The following is a 23,820-nucleotide window of genomic DNA, read 5'->3' as shown; positions in this document are numbered from 1 at the left end:
CTCTTCAAAGACAGTATGTTTCAAATCTTTTGCTCTGGAAATAAGTTCCCTTCATTTTGATGCCAGTACCACAGTTTTACCACTCCTGCTTGGATGAATCTTGGCGATATCAGTGTCAATACAGGGCTTATTCTCAAGAAGCAGTCAAGTAAAAAAATGTGAAACGTCTGAAAGCCACAAATCTGAATAAGATGGAAAAGATGACAAAAAATGGCGGCGGCAGACTGGAAAAAATTTACTCTCTCAGAGTCTCGAACCCTGGTCCTTCAAAATGAAAGTGCGGTACGCTACCACTAGGCCAAACTGGCTTTGAAACAATGAGCCAAACTATTTAATTATATTCAATGTGATTGTATTTTTTAATTTTAAATGCTTTTTTCCCTCAAACCCGGGCGTGTATGGACAAAACCCTTCAACAGTATTCATATCTAATTGTCTACTTTCAAATAGAAAAGGTGTCATCTTCTTTCTTGACATCACTTGCACAAAACCTCCATGAGACTGTAAGAGATACTTAATGTTGATATCAGGTTGCCTCAGGGGATCCCATTTTTTATTTGAAATCAATTAACTATGCTTTCATTAAACAGCCATAGTCGACATTAACATAACATAATTTTTACAAATCTTGTTTCCTCATAATTGTAATCTGCATTGTTATCTCCTATTTTTGTCAACGGCTTTTAATGATTAACTTCTGTTTTATACAGTTATAAGAAGTGATTTAACTTCAATGGAGCAAAGTCTATTTGAATAATGTAAAGGAACTCTTACTTGATTCATTTCATTAGAGAAATCTAAGGAAACGTAATGCTGTATTCATATAATGATACGTTATAAATGATTTTTTAAATGAATTAAATGCTCTCACGAGTAGGTAGATCTGTGTATGAAACTAAGAACTGGTTTATGGTCTCTATCCAAATCATTATGTTTTTTGGTAGTTTCATTGTTCATGCAAGGAGTTATTGTTGTTTATTATCAATTTTCTTTGCTTTGAAAAGCTTTTTTATAGTGGAATTTACCCTTGATCAATGTTATGTTGTCAGGTTCTTATGTTTTACAATGTCAGTACAATTTTTTTTTTTCAACATTTGAGTTTTTTAATATTTCTCTACTGTAACTATCGTTTAAAACACGTAAATATCGTAAAAGGCAAAAAGCATAGCCATGCTTACCTATTCTCCTTTAAGCAAATCCTAGCTTCACAAAACTGCTTATCTTCTGTCAGAAATATCACATGCCGTATGGAGTAAGGCTATGGTAATCGGAGACTAATCTATTTAGAACCTAAATGTCTTCATGTTAGACCGAATATTTTCTTCAATATGACATGTTTACATATGTAAAGAGGTCATCAACAAAATAAACACATCCACTTCAGTTTCTGAGACACCACTGTGTAAAATTATTAGTTAGTGATTTTATCCTTATAAACGCAACTTCTCTGACAATTATTATTGCAGATACAAGTTCAGCATTACAAAACTTAGTTTTTTTGTTCATTAAACAGTGATAATTGTTACCCTAAATCTCTATTTAAAGTACAAGCTTGTAACTTGAAAAGAAGGATGTTAGGATACTTTGTATGAGCATGATATTCCAGGGGTAACGAGAATTTTCTGTGAATGGGACAATTTGAAGGCCTTCTCCTGGCTCCAAGGATTTTGTGACAAAGCCATAATATGAGATGAGTTTCAACAAGCTTTAGCTTTTACTTCATCTGGCAAGGTCACCAGGTCCCACACTTTGTTACACTTAGAGGACTGCATTTCCTGATCCAGTGCCCTTTTCCAGTATGACCTTTCTGGGCCAGCCAAGGCCTCATCGATGGAAATATGATCCTTGCCACTTTCAGAACTACTCGAAGCTAAAATGAAGGTACAAAGTCAGGGTAAAGCTTAGGGGTCCTATTTCTTAAAGGGTATTTTCTCTCTCTCACACTACTGGATTCCCCGACTTCAATGGATTCACCACAATTTTCAATACCAAGGACATCGTTATTGGAGTCTACTTCCCCATCCAAAACACAATCTTGACTTTCTGTCATTGGTCCTTCCATTCTAATCTCATTAAACCCAATTGACTTAACATTATTTAAAGGCAAACTAGATTCATTCCTAGAATAAAATGATAAAAAATGGTACACTGCACCATTCTTACCCTTATTTGGTACACTTTCATTCCTTACATTAGGCCTCTCATAATTTTCTAAGAAAACATTTCTTGCATTAATGACTTTTGTGGGATTATGTGGATCAATTTGTCTTTAACATTTTCTTGTTTCACAATACCCAACAAAATTAACCTTTTTCCCTTAGCATCACACTTACTTCTTTTCTGATCTGGAACAAGATCATATGCAGGACTCCGAAAAACCCTTAAATGTTTGAATGATGACATTTTTCCTCCCCACAACTCTTGCGGAGTCTTACCTTGAATAGCTCTATGTGGTACATAGTTTTTAATGTGGACTGCAGTGTTACAGGTCTCCACCCAATAGCCCTTTGGTAAGCCTGAATCAAACAATGTACATCTAGTCTGTACACATATTGTGCGATTAGCACATTCTGCCACACCATTCTGTTCTGGGGTGTATGGGGTGCTAGTCTGATGGTCTATTCCATGTAACCTTTCAAAGAATCAAACTTTTGATTAGGTAATTCAAGACCATTGTCAGATCTTACAACCTTAATCCTTAGATCTGTCCTGTTCTCAGCCCAAGCTTTAAATTCATTGAATCTATCAAATGTTTCACTTCTGGATTTCAAAAAAATAGCAAAATGGCTTCATGGAATAATCATCAACAACCACAAACATGTTTTTTGTCCCGCCAACTAAGACATCACCTATTCGACCACAGAGATCCATATTTACCAGACCCAAAACGTGATTAACAAGCATGCTGACACCACTCCATTTTTATATGAAAACATAGACAGTATGTTTAACATTCATCTTGGTATTACTTCAGAGCATCCCATGCATGTATTTTTAAGGAGATGAGTGTTTTTTCACTGTTACCTTTTCTGCAGAGTTTTGAAGGAGGAGGGGCAGCTGATGACAATTCGGGGCCTTCTGTGGAGACTAAGGGTTGCACTCAAGATGTGATTGAAAAGAATTCACAGCTCACATGCTCAGCCCAAACCACTGAAATATACATTCCTGTGCCAGACCTGGTACTGCCCAGGGAAAATGAGTTGGTAAGTTATGTTCTAGTACACAGTGAAACCTGATTTGAACCACCTTCAGTTATACAAATTTCTCCGTAGCAATAAAGAAGACGGTGTGTCTGTCATAAATATAAGTATATTTATGGGAAGTCACTCAAAGTAATGCCACCGTCAGTTGAGGGATTTTCTAGTTGTAACATATGAGGCAGAAAACTGAACCACACTAATATTTTTCAGTCAATTTCACCTGTACAACACTGGTAATCTCCTGATAGAAATTACTTGTATCTGATGGAGTAGGCTTGTAGATAACGATGTGAAATGTCTGTTTAAGTCATTTGTCTTGGCTATAATTGGGGAGTGTCTCATTATTGCCCTCTCTTTGTTTTAAGCCATGTTTCTCCTTAATTTCAATGAAGGATCCAGCTTTAACTGTTGTGACACCTCATTACAAGCATGGGTAAAGAAAATATTAAGACAATTCAATGTACAGTGGAACCTCAATCTGTCGTTTCAGCTATTTTGCCTCTGCTGTAAGTGGCCAAAACTCTCATTCAAATCACACGCCCTTTGTGACATAACTCTCCCTCCCTAGTTGAACGTTGATATTCTGGAGTATTATGCCGGAGTCGCAAAAATATCATGAGTACATTGGCCAGCTGGAATGATTTCAAGAAAATGAGTATTTTTTATGATCGAATGGGCTTAGTATTGTTTTTTCTTTAATTGAGTGAAGCCTATTACTATCTTCCAGTTTCAAGTGAAGGGCGAGGATGAAGGTAACCTCAGTGAAGGGATTTATCCTATGCTGTACACATCAGATCCAGCAGGAATTTCAACTGATGTGTCAGACCCATTGGCCACTGATGAATTGGTGAGTTGACTTTTGCCTTTTATAGTTCTAATTTTCTACGGCACAATATCATTCCTTAGTGGATTATTCCCAACACCTCTTAGAACAAACGTAAAGCATTCTCCTACTCCTGATCAATAATGACCAGCTACAGCATACATTTCATGAATGAATAATTTTAAATGAATTATTTATTGTAATGAACCTTTTTTTTGCTTTTTTATGCAAAACTGACAGCACAAATTTATTTACTGAGCAAGTGAGAGCACTGCCATTACATCACTGAGCAGTTATTAATGTTTTGATAGTGTAACACAGTATTTAAATCTGGTTTTGACAGATTGGAAGGGTGATTAGGAATTGAGAGTTGAGAGGAGTACTGTTGAGTTTGGAACAGTTTAATAGCATGACCATGACATCATGATGCAGCTGCTAGCCCGGTCGAACAACATAGCTCGTTCCTTATGAGAGATTGATATTCACAGGAATCAGATCAGATATGGAGTTCGTGATGAAAGTGAATAGGAATATATAACAAGGACTAGGGATTTGTCCTTTACCATTTTTGAATGGGGTGTTGCACGTTGGCAATGCAAATCCGTTACCAAAAGACATCAAATTTTAGTGAGATGAACTGATTTTTATTTACTTTGACTCAATTTTCTGCTGTTGTTGTTCATAGTCTTGAAACTCTTCCACTATTAATGTAATATTAATATTTTGCTTATTCTTGGATTTATATTATTTTCTTAGAAATCAGTGCTCTTTGCCTTGCTCATTTTTGAAAATTAATTTAATGCCAGGGGAAGTCTGCAATTTTAAGAACTATTTACTCTCAAGATATTCCCAATAAAGGGGTTCCTTCTTCTCACTAAGAATTTCATTAGATTATATTGAAACAATAAGAACATTATTATCCAAATGTTGTTGGTTGATTAAGTAAATCTATTTCTGCTAAGAGGCAAGAATCGTTCATTGGGAATAATTTATTTTGTACCGACATCCTGTAATTAAAGCATTCTTCATGATCACTTTTGCTTCTTGTACCAATTGATTATATTATGTATCAATGGAGGTTCCTTTTTCCAATAGAGCAATGCGGTAACATACAAGTGCCCTTCTGTTAAAGAAGATCATATCAGCGATGATGAAGATAGATATAGACTCAATGATTGCACTGATGGTGCATCAAGCAAACTGATTCATCAAGACATTTCTGGTCAGGTAATACTATTTATGAACTATGTATTGTCTGTTGACCTTGAGTTAAACATAAACTGATTGGCATCTTCCTAAAATTGGTTTTTCTTATCTTTAAATATTTATTTTCTTTTTCTGTTATAAATCCTTATTAATCTAACTAATGATATATGTACATCTAGAAGCATTCTTATCCCTTCTTCCCATCCATTTCTCCATTTCCCTTTTGACTAATGTCTTTATAAGTGTATCATATCTCATGCTGTGGCTGATGAAGTTTTGTTTTTTCGAAGACTTCTCCATCTATTTTCTGTACTTCCTTGGTACTTCCTCATTCGATCCCTTTTACCTTCTACATTATCCATGAGCAACACATTTTCAATTCTTTCACTTTTGACTTTCATGCGGCCGTCGATTTAGAATCTTGCTATCATTTTTAAATATGCTCAGAATGTAGTGTCCAATGAATATTTTCCATATTTTAGTATTATTACTCTCAGCTGTGTGGAGATTCCCGTTTTCTTTAGAGTTCTCTTTGTGCCGAAGCTATTCTATTCACTATTTCTTTCTTGCTTCATCCATCACTGATAACTAGGCCTCATGTAGCTTGTGTGCTTTTAAGGTTATGAGACATGAAAATGACACTGTTGAAACCATGGTCAGGAGTGGAGATATATGTGAAAGTGTGGAAGTTATCATTTGTTGTTCATATTTTATCATAGATAATAATTGTATTTACACCTGAAACAATTTCATACACTTGAAAGCACTGTTGTATAGCTTTTGAGCAAATATGTATGTAAAGGTTTCAGTTATTTTCGTGCAAGATAATGACATTCTTCTTAAAAGCTCAGTGCTCTTTGCTCTGCTGCTTTTGGGAAGTTAACTACAATGATAGGGGAAGTCCCCACTTTTAAAAGATATTCATTCTCATTATGTACCCAATGAAGTCGTTTCTCCCTTTTCTTAAGGCTTTTATTGGATTGTATGAGAAGGAAGAATAAGTTAACTGGCTGAATCTTGTTAGTCAATTAAGTTACTCTGTTTTTTACAAATAGGCCAGAATACTTGATCAGGGATTACTTGTTTACTACAGACACCCTGTAATTCAAGCTTCGTTCATGATCACTTATGCTTGTGCACCAATAGATGAAAATGTGTATCAAAGTGTGTTCCTCTTTCCAATAGAGTGATCTGGTAACGTACGAGTGCTCCTCTGTTAAAAATGATGAGATAAGCGATGATGAAGAAGAATATGTGTTGAATGATTGCTCTGATGGTTTTACAAGCAAACAGGTGCATCAAGACTCTTCTATTCAGGTAATACTATTTATGAACTATTTATTTTCCAGTGAACTTGAATTGCATATGAACTATGTTGCCATCATAAACCCACGTTCCTAAAATTCATTTCATAGAGTCCTCAAATCTTAACTAACATCTGCTTATCTTTTCATGTTAATGCTCTTCTTTTTGTGTATCCTTAATAACCTGACTTATTAAAACATTGAGCCATTTTTTCCCTACTTTCAGTCCACCTGTCCTCCTCGTTGTCTGTCTATTCTTCTTACTAGGCCATCATATCTCATGATGTAGCCGATTAAGTTAAGATTTTTAGAAGTCATCTTATCTCCCACTCTTCTTTTGACTTTTCTTCAGCTGTCAATTTTGAAACCTTGCTACTATTTATAAATATGTTCCATATGTAGTGTTTGATGAATTGTTTCCTTACAGCTGTATTTCAATTCTCAGCTCTGAGTAGATTATTCTTTTTTTGTAGAATGCTCTCTGTACCTGTGCTATTCTACTTACTATTTCTTTCCCGCTTCATCCATCACTGGTTATTCTGCTTCCCTTAGTATAACATGTCTGTCAGTTTTTAAGGTTATGTGAAGTGAAAATGAGATAGTGATGAAACCATGGTCAGTAGTGGAGGTATACATTTCCAGTTGTCTTTTGTTGTTCATATTTATCACGGATATATTGCATTTATACCAGAAAAATTTTTCACATCCTTGAAAGCACTGTTGTATACCTTCTGAGCAAATATGTTGTTAAAGGTTCAGTTATTTCTGGGAAAACTGATGACGTTCTACTTGAATATACATTATGTAATTTTCATTTAGTCCCTGGAAGTAAGAACAGCTCAATTACACACCACTCATCAATTGTTTGTCCAGGGTAACATAAACCTTCATATTTTCCCATTGAAGTTAAGCATCTCTTGTCCTATAAGGAGTTCATGTATATATAACTTTCTTCATTAACTTGGAATTGCCTCCTGTTATATCTAGTCTGAGTAACTTATTTTTATTAATCAAAATGTTTGACAAACTGACTTCTTTAGCAAAGCACCATAAATTATTCTCCTTTATTGACCCTATTAATTTTTCATGAATGTGTGTTATTACATTTGTGCTCTGGACTCTCATGGAAATTTCTCCCATAAAATAGGTTTCTAATAAGAATAGGATTACATCTGGAGTTTAACATTTCCAGAAACCATTGCCCTGAGGATCATTATGTGGCTTTAGAAGGGATTTTGCAATGCAAAAAAGAGGTTTTAAGTCTGTATTAAAGTGGTAACTTTAATAAACATAAGCATAAACAATATAAAATGCTGACATTATTTACTTTGAGGATGCTTGCAGGGTAGCATGAAGAATGTATCCATCTTGAATGAACTTTAATTTTATTCGAAAGACAAATTCTCAAAAGCATTTCTTTTTTTTGTATCTAAATCATGTATGATGATGATTTGGCATAATGTTGCAGCCCATAACCTTAACTGCTTCCCAAGGTGAAAAGGTGGAAACTCAGGGCACAGGAGCCGTAGTGGTAGACCTGGAGTGGACGCTGATTGGGGTAAAGAAGGAATCATCTCTAGAAGAGAATGCCCAGGTATATTAGGAATTCTTGCTATGGAATTTAATTAATTGATGATGGCGATATGTAGTAGGTAAAAATGTAAACATTTTTCATTGTAAATGGTAGGACGTTTAGCTTTCTGCACAGCTGTTAAGGTTACCCATTTGATTCAAATTTTCTAATTCCTGAAGTAGTATTCATATCTCAAAAGAAACCGTTTTCATTCCTTTTTATGTTTTATTTATGTGTTATATAATGCTTTCCTTATATTTTACGAAAGAAAATGCTGGTATTAATCATCTCATTAAGAATATCAGGTCTTACATTCAAATCAAACTTTTTAGTGATATAATATGTTAGAAGCTGCCCACAAATCACCCAAATGTAGGTTTACATAACCAATGGCTAAAACAAGAAAAGGGGGTCAACATTTACAGGTCTATTTTACTCCCTCATAAATGGTCTGCCTTCATGTAGGAGCGATAGCCCCGCGGTTATGATGTGTGGCTACTACCTGGAACTTCTAGGTTCAATTTTCACATGGAGCACTTTTCATAATTAATTCCTACTTTTCATTTTACAAATATTATATGTTTATTATTGGCTCCATGATTTTCACTGAAAAATTTAGTTTTCAGTGTCGGTATCTTCTTGTGCAATGTGGCTGCGTTAGGTTTTATCCCATTTTTTGACACGGATGCCTAATTTCAAATATGTTATTTTGGTTCTGTGATTACCAAAGAAACTTTAATTTTTTTATATTATCCTATGAAAATAAAATGACATCAATTGCAGAGTTAACTAATAAAGATAATATTTTAAAGCCGGCATAACATAAATCAAAGACCACTTTGATGTTGAAAGAAATGCGAATATATTCAATTGGCTGAGAGTGTTGAAAAAGGATTTATTGTGAGTGGAAAATATTTGTTAGGAATACCAACTTTTGATGCAATATGATGCATGAAGTAGTTTTAGTGAATCCTTAAAAAAATTTCTGAATCCTTTGTGCATACATGATTCATTTGTTGATGATTACTTACAGCTTACTTTAGGCGAGGATGGGGACCCAATTGAGAGATCAACTATTGCCCATGATTCCGCTACGAAGGCATTTGGTGAGTACTGTTTAGGATTGCAAATAACTCTATACATGGAGGAAATGATGTTCATGTAGAGGATGTACATGTTTATGCTTTTATTTTGTCAACTGTTGCTGTTACGAGGGACATAGTTGAGAATGCGATAGTGGCCGATGAGTCTGCAATGGAATCAGTGGGTTAGTGCTCTCAAGGGCTACAAATAGCGGTATATAGATAAGGCTTAGGCTGCTTTCTGATGGGATGTCTTTTCACTGGCCACTATCCTGTGTGCCAGCATGCTTTCAAATAACCATATGTCTCTATGGATGCCTTCAGATGAGTCTAATTATACCATGGTCTCCGCAGCACCCATTTCATTCCGGAATGGAACCGTGCCATTGGCACCATGAACGGGCCCAAAAATTGATGCCGATTTCAAATGTGACGCCTTGCTAGATTTCATGATGCCATGCCGTGAATGGGGGATGGTACTGTGATGTCATATTTCCTGAAAGTGGCCTTCTTGTGACTTATTATTCATCCATCCATATTTTTTGTTTTCTTTGGTTTAAGTGTCAAATTGATAGGGAAGAAGAGTTGCCTTTACTTGCTTTTGTGGTCATCTGTATCATTTTTAATGCCTGACAAAATTTTTTGTTGTATTGAAATTTTTAACATTTAACCAGCCATGTTTTGAGACCAGTTTATTGAAAAAAAATAGAAACATATCACCATAAAGGAGCACTTGGCTTGAGAATCGAGTATTGAAAATTCTTAATTGAAAATGTGAATATGGAAACTGGTCATGTGAATGGAAAAATTATCTTTGCTTTTGGCCCATTTTAAGTTAGTGGGAAAATTATGGAAAATATTTTAAATGGGCGCATTCCTTTTCGCCCTTCTTTCCCTACAATAGGCTATGGTGCTTTTTTAGGTTTTACAGAGAGCCAAGCATGAAGCTTCCTTGGTGGAGAAAATACTGTTTACATAATATAAAATCGATAGTAATGCGCCAGTAATGGAATCAGTATGGCTAAGAACAACCAAACTTCGTTTCATTCCCTTAATTGTAGGATTTTGGTGTTATAAAACAGCATAGTATTGATAGTGGGTGTCATGCTAACTTTGGTTAGTAAGGTAATGATTCTAGCTGTAAGTTTTATCTATCTCACTGCAGGATGTAAATTCAGGGGCAGTCACTTTCCCCTTTTAACACTTTCATGTCAAACGTGGGTCGGAGCCAACGGGCATTTTCATGCCATACACCTAACGCCAGGTATAGCTTATTGTTCATGGTGAATTTTGCATGGAATTACACACATTCTTACTTCTACGAGGTTGACTTTAATCTGGACTTCCGAAAAAATACTTACATGTCATATACAACCAGCAGGGAGAAGATGTTAAAAAAAAAGAATAACAAAATGCACCGCGGCAATTGGCCAAGATGATGTCACAGAAAAAACAAACATTACAAAACTCCCTCCTTTGCTGTGACATCATTTACGCAATACAAACAATCATAAACAAAAAAATGGTCCACACAAAAAAAATTCTTTCAATATTCCACTCTTGAATATTGATGTAACTTCATAAGAAATTCATCTGACACGTTATCACTACTACATATATATTCATATCTTAAAATACCCTTTTTAACATAATCTCTACATAAGTTGTACTTTATTTACAAATGCTTAGACAGCTCTGTATCCCCATAATGCTTAGCAAGCCACATTGCACTCATGTTATCAGCTTTAGATACATACTCTGCTTCGCAAGTAGATGCTGATACAGTGTCTGACTTCTTGGGTAATTTGCTATTCCAACTCACTGGAGCATTTGCAAACATAGATATGTAAACAGTAACAGATTTTCTCTCCAAGGAATTGGCAAAATCTGCATCACAAAACAGCAAAATAGGACATTCTGAACGACAAAATTTCAATTTTACATCCGAAGTCCTTTTCAAGTAAAACATAATGTGCTTTACATCTTGCCAGTTTCTATTAGATGGATTACTATTGCTTTGACGAGCTTAACATACAGCAGAATATATGTCAGGCCTTGTAGTAGTGGCTACATATAACAACATACCAACAGCTTTCCTGTACACATACTCATTGAACCTTTTGGATTCTTGATCATAATGTCTGTCATTTCTATCTATCTCTAATGGAGACGACCTCCCTTCCCTTCTTCAAGTCTGAATTCCTTTAGTATTTGTTGTATGTAAGGAGTTTGGTGAATAAACATCTCATGGTTCCCATACTTGATACTCATTGACAAAAAATGTGTCATCTTCCCTAGGACTCTAATCTCGAGTTTGCATCCTAATTCTTTCTTAAAACGTTCTACTTGTTCAATCTTCCCCCAACATGCCAAATCATCAACGTAAATACCAATACATTGATCTCTACTCTCATTCACATACAGGCATGGATCCTTTACCAGCTTCTTCAAACCCAAATCATTCAAGACGTTATGCAAAGTCACATGCCACTCCCTAGCGCTTTGTTTTAAACCATATAAGCTTTTTAAAAGTTTCCACACCTTTCCCTTATCTATTGTAAAGAACCTTGGTTGGTCCATTTACACTTCTTCAGAAAGTTCTCTGTGCAAGTACGCTGTAAGAACGTCAATGTGTTCTTCCACCCAATTGTTTTGAACTGCCAGTGCCATCATCAGCCTAATTGTCTTTTTTTTTGATAACTGGGGCATAAGTATCATGAAAATCTACACTCTGTACTTGCTTAAACCCCTGTGCCACCAATCTGGCCTTGAACCTATTCACACTGCCATCTGGATTTTTCTTTAGTTTCAGAACCCACTTGCATCCTAGAATGTTCTTATCAACAGGTCTATCTACCAATACATAAGTACCTGCAGCTCTAATACTTTCTAACTCACTCTCCATAGCTGCCCTCCACTCATCAGCATATTCTCCACTTAAAGCTTCTACTGGGCTTAAGGGTTCCTCAATAAAATCAGATATTAATGCTGAGAAATTGCAACAAGAACATTTTTTACCTTATGTTCCCTTTCACTTCTACGTAATGGGGCAATATCTAAATCCTCACCTTCATCATCCATGCCACTAACCAAATCATTCTCATTGGCCCCAACTTCAGTTATGACCTCATTCCTATCCCCAACTTCATTCACAAAATCATCATCTGCAATCACATCTCCAAATTCATTCACAAAATCATCATCTGCAATCACATCTAAATTCTCATCATCATAGTCACAATCATAAACCATCATTCTGTCTTTTGATGTAGTCCTTTCTTTGAAGGGAAACTTGTTTTCTTGGAATTTAACATTCAATTATACAATCTGTAACCTTTAACATGGTTCTCATATCCTAAGAATACACATTGCACTGCTCTGGGTAGGAATTTACCCTGTTTTTTTGCTAACCAGGCAGCACACCCAAATATTCTTTGTCTGCTCAACTCTTTATCCACTCTCTGTCCCTTCCACTATTGAAAAGGGATTCTATTATTTGTCGCTCGTGAAGGACTTAAATTGCATATGAAACATGCTGTGTTGGCAGCTTCACACCAAAATGATGTAGGCAAACCTGACTGAAATAATAAGCATCTTACCATGTCTACAATAGTTGGGTTATACCTTTCTGCCACCCCATTCTGTTGTGGAGAGTATGCGACAGATTTTCGATGAACAATCCCATTTTCTCTGAGAAAGTTCTCAAAAATACCCCCACAATACTCACCACCCCCATCAGTCTGTAAGCATTTTAATTCTAGGCCATGCAGTTTCTCGACTTCAACCTTATAACCCTTAAATTTTGAAAAGACTTCATTCTTTTTCTTACAGAATTTCACTACTGAGTACCTACTAAAATCATCAATAAAGGTTACCATGTACATTGCTCCACCGTGTGATCTAACGGGAGAAATCATTTAATCACTGTGCACTAGTTCTAATGGTTTGCTAGTTATTCTGTCTCTTCTCACTGGAAAAATGGTGTTTTTCATCTTACCTTCTATTATACATACATCACAGCTCTCTCTTTATTTAGGTACCTTGAGTTTTTCTAACCCTGGAATTATCTTTATGGCATCTGTGTGCAAGTGTCCAAGTCTCTGACGCCAAACATCAATGCTGACTGCTTTCAATGCCACTGCTTCAATGTCATCCTCGACCTTGAAATCATCAGATTGCACTACACATGATTGAGCAACATTAGAAATTACCACATCTCCCTCCAGAGCATATAATCCTTCATGTACATATGCCGTAAATACATTGCTCCCATCAAATATACCAGTAGCACATTCTTTATCAAATAGTACCTTCACATTGTGCCCATTCAGTTTGGAAATTGAAATTAAATTGAAATTTAATTCAGGCACATACAACACATTTTTCATTTCTAGGTCATTACCACCACATTTTTCTGACATACTGAGCACAATAGTACCCCGTCCACAAACCTTAATACTACCTTAACTAAGAGTTACATTTCCACCTCCCGGAGTGAATGATGAAAACAATTCCATCTTAGAAGTCATATGCTCAGTCGCGGCTGAGTCTAACAACCACATATTAGGACCTTTCAGAGCAGACAAAGCATACAATCTTACACAACTAATGGTTTTCTTTTCTGACTTCGCTTGCACAAGATTATTATTAGTTTTACTTACATTCTTACTTGTACAGTCAGCAGCCCAATGTCCCCATTCCTGACAAGCATAGCACTGCACTTCAGGACACACTTTACTAATATGACCAGATTTCTTACATTTAAAACTACACCTGGTATTGTTTTCCCTCTTCTCCACTGCAGCAAGTTGACCTTTCCCTTTCGGCCTTGAACGACTCTTCCTTTCCTACTTATAGGTTATGAGCGCAGTCCGGTCATTTTCCTCTCCGTTCAGTTGTAGGCGCCTCCTTTCTTCGTCCAGCAAACGTCCCTTCCCCTTCCGCGTTGTTAGCTGAGGCTCTTGGAGAACGTTTTGAATAAACACTTCGTATACATCAAGTGGAAGTCCCGCCGACAGAAAATTAGCTACGACTTCATCATCGAACTCAATACCACCTCTCTGCACTTTCTTATTCAGTCTTTCAATGGATGCTGCATATTCTTGCATGCTGATGTCTTCGGTCTTGCTTACGTTGACCATCTCCTTCAGTGCGTACAAAGCATGGAACTTCGTAGACGTGACATATATTTCTTCTAAAATCGCCCATGCCGCTTTCACTCGGGTACAGTCCTCAATATCTAATAAAAAATCATCACCTACGGTTTTGTATAATACTGAGATAACCTTTCAGTTAAGTCTTAATTGGTCAACGTTCAACTCCTCAATTTCGTGATAATTCGGCTCTATCGCAATCCAACAATGTTTATCAATTAAGTGCGCCTTCACACGCAACTTCCATGCGAAATAATTTCCATTAGACAATTTTGGAATAAAATTGCCGTTATGGTCCTCACTGTCCGCCATGATGACTAGTGAAAAACCTCACAATCAGTCGCTCAGTGATATACTTCACTCGAATTCGTCAACCTTCAACAAGTATTTCAATCTGCACTCTACTTGGTTGCCTGTCTGGGCCCTAAACCTATTGTTCATGGTGAATTTCGCATGGAATGACACACATTCTTACTTCAACAAGGTTGACTTTAATCTGGACTTCCGAAAAAACACTCTTACATGTCATACACAACCAGCAGGGAGAAGACGTTAAAAAAAAGAAGAACAAAATGCACCGCGGCGATTGGCCAAGATGATGTCACAGAAAAAACAAACATTACAACATAGCTGTCGTGGATTTTTCAATGCAAACGATTACACATCTGCTCCTGCCAATGCGAGGGAAGGGAAGATACCCCTGAGTTAGAAATGGTCGGATGCATTCAGTGGCCGTACCCTGTATTTCGAATTTATTTAGTATTAGGCTGTAAAGTTATGGGCAGTCAACTATACCCTTTCTTGCCAGTTGGAAAACGTTTTTGTGCTACGAGAAGCATTAGGACATTTTAAACATTTCTGTATGGAGCTCTATTTTGGGGGGAGTTGCATGGGTATTTTAGTCCCTTAGAATTCAGACCCAGCTCATCTGGGTATCTATCCCTCACTCCAGTCACTTACCCAGTCATAGCATTAATCCGCAGCCAACTCATTTCATTACCAATGTTTTTTCAACCAGAAATTGTATTTCATTTTCAATAATTTACTCTTTTAAAAGATTGCCTGCAGTGAGGATGATCATAAATGAGTGGGAGGGTTCTGGTCTTCTACGTATGAAAATGTCCATCGCCTCCACCCGACATCCAGCACGAAAGTGTTTAGCCCGACCCACCCACTCATTTATATCCTCTCCCCAGTACTCCGTCGTGAAGTGGTTGCACTGTCAATTGTTTTTGCGATGATATATTTTTTTGCATACTACATACTATTGAAATTTTTTACTTTGAAATGAATTCTCCATTTTTTCTCTGTGCGTAAGCAATTTTGAAAACGAAATTTTAGCGTTAAAAATAACGAATTTCTGAAGTTATAGTCTTCGAACCTTGTGTTCACTAACTTTGTTGTCATTAACACTACAAATCCGTTTAAAATTCAAAAATGCTTAAAAGAGGTTAGTAATTTTTAGAAGGTTAAATTATTGAAAACAAGTACTACATTCGGTTTAAAAAATACTGGTAACACAATAAGTTGTCCATGGACATGTGTTGAGATAGAGATAGAGACTCAAGTGCAGTAGCAGGCGTAAAGGAAGGGCACACCGTTGAGTTGTCTCCCAAATGAGTAGTGAACTCTACTCTAAAAAAAGCTAAACACAGACTCCAAATATTCTCATGCTGTCGAGGACACAGTGTGTCACACATCTAAGTTACTGTTATGGGTACCTTGGCAAGTGGCCTGCTTTATTGCCTCCTCTGCAGGGAGGGGTAGTAGGGGTGCAAGAGACCTTAAGCTGATGCTTTACAAGGGACAAAGTTCAACCGTTTTCCCTGCAGTGAGTTACAGAAATCCGCACTCCTAAAATACAAAGCAGTGATTCGCAGCCGTACGATTTATTAAAGGTACCCTTCTTCTGGGTTCTTTATCTCATAGCTTTGCTGATATGGGAGTATTTATTGTGGGTGTCACTCCCCTGTCGCGTTTAAATATAACATATCTTCTTCGTAGTGGAATTGCTAAATAGTCAACTGAATAGGAAGTGTTTTCAGTTCATTTTCTATTATAAACTGTGAATAAGCGGTCCTGCATGTGCAACAGTTTTTCATGGTAACTATCTTTTATAGAAATTATTTTGCATTTGCAGCCCAAAGGACCTACTGAATTAGTAATTCAGCTGTATTGTTGTAATATTGTTATTCTGTTAGTTGAACGATTTGTGGGTGCCAAAAAGTACATGTGATAACTAGTTCACTATTGTTTCCCTGGCCCAAATATTTGCTGGAAAATAGGCTTTCATACATTGGTACGATCAAAAGTAGTTAAATGTAAATTAAGAAAGGATTTTGACCCAGCAAGAGCAGAGCAATGAATTTATATCTCTTTAATTTCCAAAAGAATTATATGTTCATGTCATACTGCCCAAATGGATAAATGGCATCAGTTCTTGTTCATTACACAATGCGTCACGATACTGCCATTTATGTTGAAAGTGGTAGCCAAAAGAAATCTGATGTGCGTACATACTACAACAGAACTAAAATTGGCGTCAATGAAGTGGACCAACTGTGTACAAAATTCAATGGGGCTCAGTGATTTTCTGCATAAGATTGCTTAGATAGCAATAAAGACGCTAATTATGAAAAAGAGTGGAATCACTACTATCCCAACGTAAATAAAAGCTGAGGCGTGCGTGCAATCCTGGAATATGTAGCCCCGATACGCCTCCAAACGATTGTTTATCTCATTACAGTTAAGAATAATTGTTCACCAGATCGTTATTTTGTTTATTTTATTGCTTTTAGCTTTGAATGCTTAATGGTTTTATGAAAACGAATTCAGGAATAATTAAAAATATATTTTATAGATGTTCATCTATAGTGCCACAAAATTTACGATTTTTATTTTTTAATTGGTTGATTGAGTGATTTTTTATTTACAAAATATTTGCTAATCATAAGATATTCAATCGAATTGTAAATTAATTTCTCTTTTTAAAATATCTACCTTAGGACAATTGAAAATAAAGAAAAAAGGTTTAAATCACAGTCTGCCTTAAAATAAAACAAATTTTTAAAGTGGCCTGATTTCTTTCTTCTTCTTCAATTGTAAGTCAGATGTGTGGTGTGCATGTGTTTTGGCTTATGTATTAATACGATGGGTTATAATGATTCCTGTTGCCCTAGACGTTTTTGTGTTATGTGTTTCTTTCCCAATCTTTTCCCATCCATTCATTTTCTGTTTATTTTTGTCTCTGGTTTCAAGACCAGGCCAGGCTATATTTTAACTCCGTGATTAATGGCATTTTTCATCCATTAAATCGATTTTGAGGGGAAGGATAACGAGTCCTAGATATCATGTTTGAATGTGATAGTTGTCATTTGAAATTCTTTTCTAGGGTTCCAAACAGACGATGGAATCCCCATTCAAACACCATCAACTTCATATCTGCCTGCGGAAGGAAATGTGAGGAATTATTCAATTGATGAATGCACTGGTCCCTCAGCTTTTGTGACACAAATTGATTCCAACTCTGGAGCATCCCTAGTAAAGGCAGAAAGAAACCTGATGGATGAAGACTTGGAAAAATGTGGTGCTCCAGATACTGATATGAAAACAAATAGCTCAATTCCTGATGATAGACAATGCAATGCGAGAAACAACAAATCACATAAAATCAGCGGAACCGGAGGCGCAAAGACTTTTTTTGGGAAGAAAGGTGGTCATGATGCACCAAATACCATGAATAGCCTTAGGAATATCAGACTTAATAGAATTGAAAGAAATGGGTGTGAGACCCTCGTGGGAGACAAGGAGGAGATGCCTAATTGCTCGATCAAAAATCCTGGGATCAGTAACAGGTCAAACAAAAATTCATTTCACTGCAGAGATGCATTCAACGACAAAAATGAGCTAATCAAACACACAAAAAGTAATTCTGTTGCTCATAATTTTGATGCTGTAGCAGAATCATCAATCGCAGAGAAATCTTATTCGCGTTCAGTCTGCAAAACGTCCTTCTCTCTGCGTAATGACCTTGTTTCCCACATGCGTTCACGCACAGGAGAGAGACCTTTTTCATGCAACGAGTGTCAAAAGGCTTTCTCGAGGAAGTCCCACTTAGATCGTCATATTCGTACACACACGGGAGAGAAACCTTTTACTTGCAACGAGTGTGAAAAGTCTTTCTCGGATGAGAGCGCCTTAGTTGAACATATTCGTACGCACACTGGGGAGAAACCTTATTCTTGTAGCATTTGCTCCAAGTCTTTTAATCAGAGTGGCAACCTCAATGCACACATCCGTACACACACGGGAGAGAGACCTTTTTCCTGCAATGAGTGTGAAAAGTCTTTCTCGAAGAAGGTCCAATTAGTTCGTCATGATCGTACACACACGGGAGAGAAACCTTTTTCTTGCAACGACTGTGAAAAGTCTTTCTCCGAGAAGAACACCTTGGTTAGACATGCACGCACGCACACGGGAGAGAAACCTTATTCGTGTAGCATTTGCTCCAAGTCTTTTACTCTGAGTGTCAGCCTCAATAGACACATCCGTACACACACGGGAGAGAAACCTTATACTTGCAACTATTGTGAAAAATGTTTTTCGAATAAGAGCCACTTAGTTAGACATGTACGTATGCATTAGGGAAAGAAACCTTTTTCATGAAACGAGTGTGAAAAGTCTTTCTCAAGAATGGGAGACATAGCGACATTTTTTCGTACACACTCGGGGGAGAATTCTTATTCGTACAAAAGGTGCGATAGTTCTTTTCCTTTAAGCAAAATTCTGGTCGGACACATTTGAACGCGCGCAGGAGGGATACTTTTTTAATGCAGAATTTGCGAAAACACCCTTCACTCAGTTGTTCTCTCAACTGTCACATGCTAAATCACACGGATGAGAAACATTATTTGTGCGGTGACAAAGAGCCTATTAAAATGGACATGTGTGCACACCCAATAGGATATTTATTTTTGCAACATCTGCAGTAACTATTTCACTCGTTAATACGACCTAGTTACACATTCGTACAAAAAGAGAAGATTAAAACTATCAATTTAACATTCGCTGCAAATATTTTGATTAGAGTGCTTACCTTCACAGTCACATGTGAGAGCAGCTATTTTTATGCATAACTTGCATCAATCCAGCACTGCAAGGAAAGACCTTGACCACCACATGTGTACATGAAAAGATTTGAGACATTATTCATGATGAGTTTGTGCTATGTATTTCACTTTTTGTTTCAACCTCTACTGCCACATTGACACGCAAGTGAGAGACACTTATTCATGTTGTGTATGCTGTGATGATTTTACTTGGATAAGTCACCTTTGTGCATGCAACATGTTTGCTCGGGGACAGGATAATTCATACAAATGTTACAAATGTGTCTAATTCAATCTCATGCAAATATGCACCTAAGAGCCCAGTAGATAATTCTTGCCTGCACATCGAGGAATGAATGATAGTTTAGTGCCAACATGGATTATTGACAATATATGTGAATGCATGAAGAATGTAGCAAGTCATGTATTTTTAGATTTTCAAAGTGAATATTGGAGGAAAGCAGTTGCAGAAAAGGGTACAGCCAGTCTGGCAGATTGGGATAAAGCAGCCTGCATTCCACATTTTTGATTGAAGACGACATTTATTTTCAATCCAATGTGTATTGCTCAAAGCCCAGCCTCTACAGTAATTTAATAATTGGTTCTGAATTTTCATGGAATGTATCATATGTCCTTTGAATATTTTTGGTTGAAATAATCAGTATTGTATCCACATGTTATAAGTAATGTGATAATATTGCACAATAATAGGCTCTTGTCCGAGTTTGCTAATTTTATGAATTTAGTATGTTTTAGTTTATTTTCATTCTTAATATATTTTCAATTTTATTCCTACTTTTTAATTTTTGGTCGAGGCTGAGCTGTAAGCCACCGAGTACATCCGCTGTGTTGCGGATGTTGGGTAAAACTTAAGATATAAAGTTTAGTGGCCATATGAGAGAGTTAACTTGTCGAATAATCAGTCACGGACAAATGGCGGCATTACCCCGAGCTGATATGAGTCTATCCCCGGCCAAGATAGGCCATCTAAATGATACATAAAGCCTGTGAAGATGCCGTGATTTGGCAATGCGAGGCTTCCCCTTATTGTGCCTTACATCACCTGGGGGTGAGGGCAGCAGCTATTCTTCATATGAGTGAGGGTGGAGACCACAGTGGTCTGCTCGAAGACACTCATTTCAATGCAGGCATGAGAACATGTACTTAAACAGCTGTGGTACTACAATGTGGAAGGCAAGGGAAACGTCCACATAATTGTCCCGAGGAGTCGCTGCAACTCCAACTTTAATTAATCATGCATGATGGGATTCTCTCAGGTAAAACATGATGGAGCTGAGCTGGACCACTATTCTGATCTCCAGGAGGAGACTGCCCGAGAGGATTAATTTGTCAACTGTGATACAGTTATGACGCAAGGTACACGGAACGGGATATCACCAAGTACCTGCGGTGAGCTAGAAAACATTATGGTGGGAATTCCAAATTTAAATCTCATGTTGAATATAAGTCTTTTTATTGAGTTAACTGGGAAAAGAGTGGGTAGTTAAAGATTTCCATGGCAAAAATGAAACGTTTAAAAATACAAATATGTGTTACGCCGCCAGGCGGCGTGTCCCCCCCCCCCCCCCCCGGGAGATGCTGCCCCCTGAGGGAGTGACCGTGAACCAACAGAGGTGGCTCAAGGGGACGCGTCGAGAAGCCGTAAGGACAGTTGAGGTGAGTGAAGTCAAGTGTGAGGAGGGACACGGAGAGTGTCTGGGCTGGAGAGTCCTGTTTGTATAAGTGTGAAGAATAAAGTGTCATAGAGGTAGAAGTGAGCGAGAATCATTTCGAGAGCAACCAAAGGTGACACACACGCTCCCCTTTTAACACTTGCTTCCAAGCCTAAATTTTGATGGAAGTAATTTTCTATCGCCTGGTTGAACCCTAAAACCGTCTGAATAACGTTAGCACAAAAGTTAAAAGCAAAATCTTAAAGGCTTGTTTTAAAAGAACATATATGCACTGTAGTGACCTAAGTAAGGCACCATGTGGTCATTATTTCAAAATCTATGCGCAGATTTTCCGAATTGTAATAATTTTTAATTCAAGCCGTCAAATTGAGGTCATAATTTAGAAATCTGTCATTTTTGTACAGACAGGAATTGTCTGAAAAGTGTAGATTAATTTTTATCAATCTAAATATGTTTTCTTTCAATCATTTCCGAACCAAATCTACGCCTTATCGTCTTATTTCACCCAGTATCTTGTTGTGGAAGTCAGTGATATCGCTGAATCGTGAAGTAAGGAAGGACTAATTCGGATTGAATGTACAAAGCTTTGTGTTCCATTGCACCCGGAATGCTTTCATGTAATTCATAAATAGTCATTATTTGTTGTAATTCATTCTGTTGAGATGAAAATGACAATTAAAAACTGGAAAGTACGTTATCTTCTGTAAAAATATTCACTTTGACTCATTTCTTTCAAGCCGTAATGCATCTCTAATTTATATTGGATTTAGGTAAAATAATGCAGCACCTCATTGGAAACATAATATCTAAGAATTTTAAGAATCAAATATGACGATATCTGTCAAATACGAGGCAAAAAAAGACGTAGGATTATATCTGACAGTAAAAACGGCATAATCCTACGAGACGGAAATATGTGGTGATGTGGGTTGCATAAATGCCTGTAGATACCAGATTCGGCCAACGTTGCGAAAACGCAACATTATTTTCAGGATCTGATTTTGGCTTAATGTTGACTGGCTGACGAAATATAAGCTTTAATATTTATTAATTGAAGTTTTTACGTTCACATGGACGAATAAAAAACTTATTAAAAGGAATAGTTACTCTTAGGAAAAATTATTTATCTTGCTTAAAAGGAGACTAGAAAATTGACACATTTTGAGTTTTTTTATAAATATCGAAATACTTATTAAATGTCATTATAATCTCACTAAAAATCAGTTTAAAACTTATTTATATCGAAAAAGCGAATTCAGCATGAATAAAATTCAATTGAAACATTTATTTTGCATTTCTCAATAATGTTGCGTTTCCGCAACGTTGGCCGTAAATGGGTTAATAATAATACACGATTGATGAAGAGAATGCTGCACTGAGTGACTCGTCTGTTTTAATTGTTGATGTACCCACATTCCTTTCAATGATAACATCAGTAATGGGTTGTCGTTTGAATGCCATCACCATGCTATTATTTGTTCAAATGACAATAACATTTCCTCTTGAAAACATTGCTAGCCCTGGTTAAGGCTCAAAATGATCGATGCAAGGAATTTCTTTCTAAGGTGAATTTCCGTATATTTACTGGTAACTGTGTCGCGTTTATAGGTATGAATCAAATAACTTGCCTTCTGTGTATAATTACATTGTTTAGTTAATTGGTATTATAATAATAGGAATGAAAAGCCCCGGCTTTCTAAGTCCGCAAAGGCAATGCTATCATGTCGATATTTTGGAAGCGAAGTCATAAAACTTAAATCATACAACTTGTCCGTCTTACATTTTGGTGATACTCTTTCCAAAATGTAAGTCAACTTCTTCAACAAAAAGATTGAAGAGGAAGGAATTTATTTGGCATTTAGTATTGTGTTTTACAATTAACAATTCTAGAGCTCTGTTCACGTTACTAATTTTAGTAAGTACATTTAATATCTCATACGTTTTATCATACTCAAGTGTTATTTAGTATTTATAATTTTTTTTGAGTGAATTATGTAGATAAATTATTAATTCAACGCTGCATTAATAATTCTATTCACTTGTAGGGCAATTAGTCTATGCCCATGCAGTGTATGAAAGAGATTAGGTTGCTGTGGATTTTGCGTGATAAATGATGAGATTTCATGTTGACTCGATTTTAGTGAATTTGTGCCGTATGAATGAAATATTGAAATAAAGACACGAAACGCCAAGGTAGCTCGGATCATCAGCTCCTGTAGACAATTATTTTGAAAAATTTTCCTGACAAAAAGCAAAATAATGGTTATACCCTAACAACACATGGACATCCGACGGATGTCCGTCGGATATCCAAGGCGGACGTTGCGGATGGCCCACGGATATCCGAAGGAAATCCGGCGATATCCGTCGGATATCCATACGTCCCAAAATCCGATATCCATAGGACGTCCGCTGCCGGATATTAATACAATTTTTTGCATATTGTTGCAAGAATATACGCCAAAAAGGATCCTGCACATGATAGACAACCTTATCAAGGTGGAAGGAGTCTTCATGTCCCAAATTCGACATTCTTGCAACAATATGCAAAAAATTGTATTAATATCCGGCAGCGGACGTCCTATGGATATCGGATTTTGGGACTTATGGATATCCGACGGATATCGCCGGATTTCCTTCGGATATCCGTGGCCCATCTGCATGTCCCAAAATCCGA

At 36.8% G+C, this 23,820-nt stretch overlaps 1 protein-coding gene across 1 annotated transcript; it reads left to right on the top strand.

Moving 5' to 3' along the window:
- The first annotated feature begins 210 nt into the window (after positions 1 to 210).
- Positions 211 to 20,795, top strand: LOC124172528 (zinc finger protein 2 homolog). The gene is made up of 9 exons (XM_046551975.1): positions 211 to 282; positions 3,093 to 3,203; positions 3,928 to 4,047; positions 5,119 to 5,250; positions 6,415 to 6,546; positions 8,002 to 8,127; positions 9,140 to 9,212; positions 17,733 to 18,970; positions 20,727 to 20,795. The coding sequence occupies exons 1-9, from the start codon at positions 211 to 213 to the stop codon at positions 20,793 to 20,795; spliced, it is 2,073 nt and encodes a 690-aa protein (XP_046407931.1).
- The last annotated feature ends 3,025 nt before the right edge of the window (positions 20,796 to 23,820 follow it).

The sequence above is a fragment of the Ischnura elegans genome (assembly GCF_921293095.1).
Source record: "Ischnura elegans chromosome 13 unlocalized genomic scaffold, ioIscEleg1.1 SUPER_13_unloc_1, whole genome shotgun sequence".
Classification (NCBI taxonomy): Eukaryota; Metazoa; Arthropoda; class Insecta; order Odonata; family Coenagrionidae; genus Ischnura; species Ischnura elegans.
This window is presented reverse-complemented; position numbering and strand designations above follow the sequence as displayed.

What these genes read in the sequence shown, in the direction of transcription:
- LOC124172528 (XM_046551975.1), top strand. Translation starts at nt 211, where the DNA reads ATGGCGGCGGCAGACTGGAAAAAATTTACTCTCTCAGAGTCTCGAACC. An exon ending in TGCCCAGGGAAAATGAGTTG is followed by an intron (nt 3,204 to 3,927) that starts GTAAGTTATGTT and finishes ACTATCTTCCAG; the next exon opens with TTTCAAGTGAAGGGCGAGGA. An exon ending in ATCAAGACTCTTCTATTCAG is followed by an intron (nt 6,547 to 8,001) that starts GTAATACTATTT and finishes ATAATGTTGCAG; the next exon opens with CCCATAACCTTAACTGCTTC.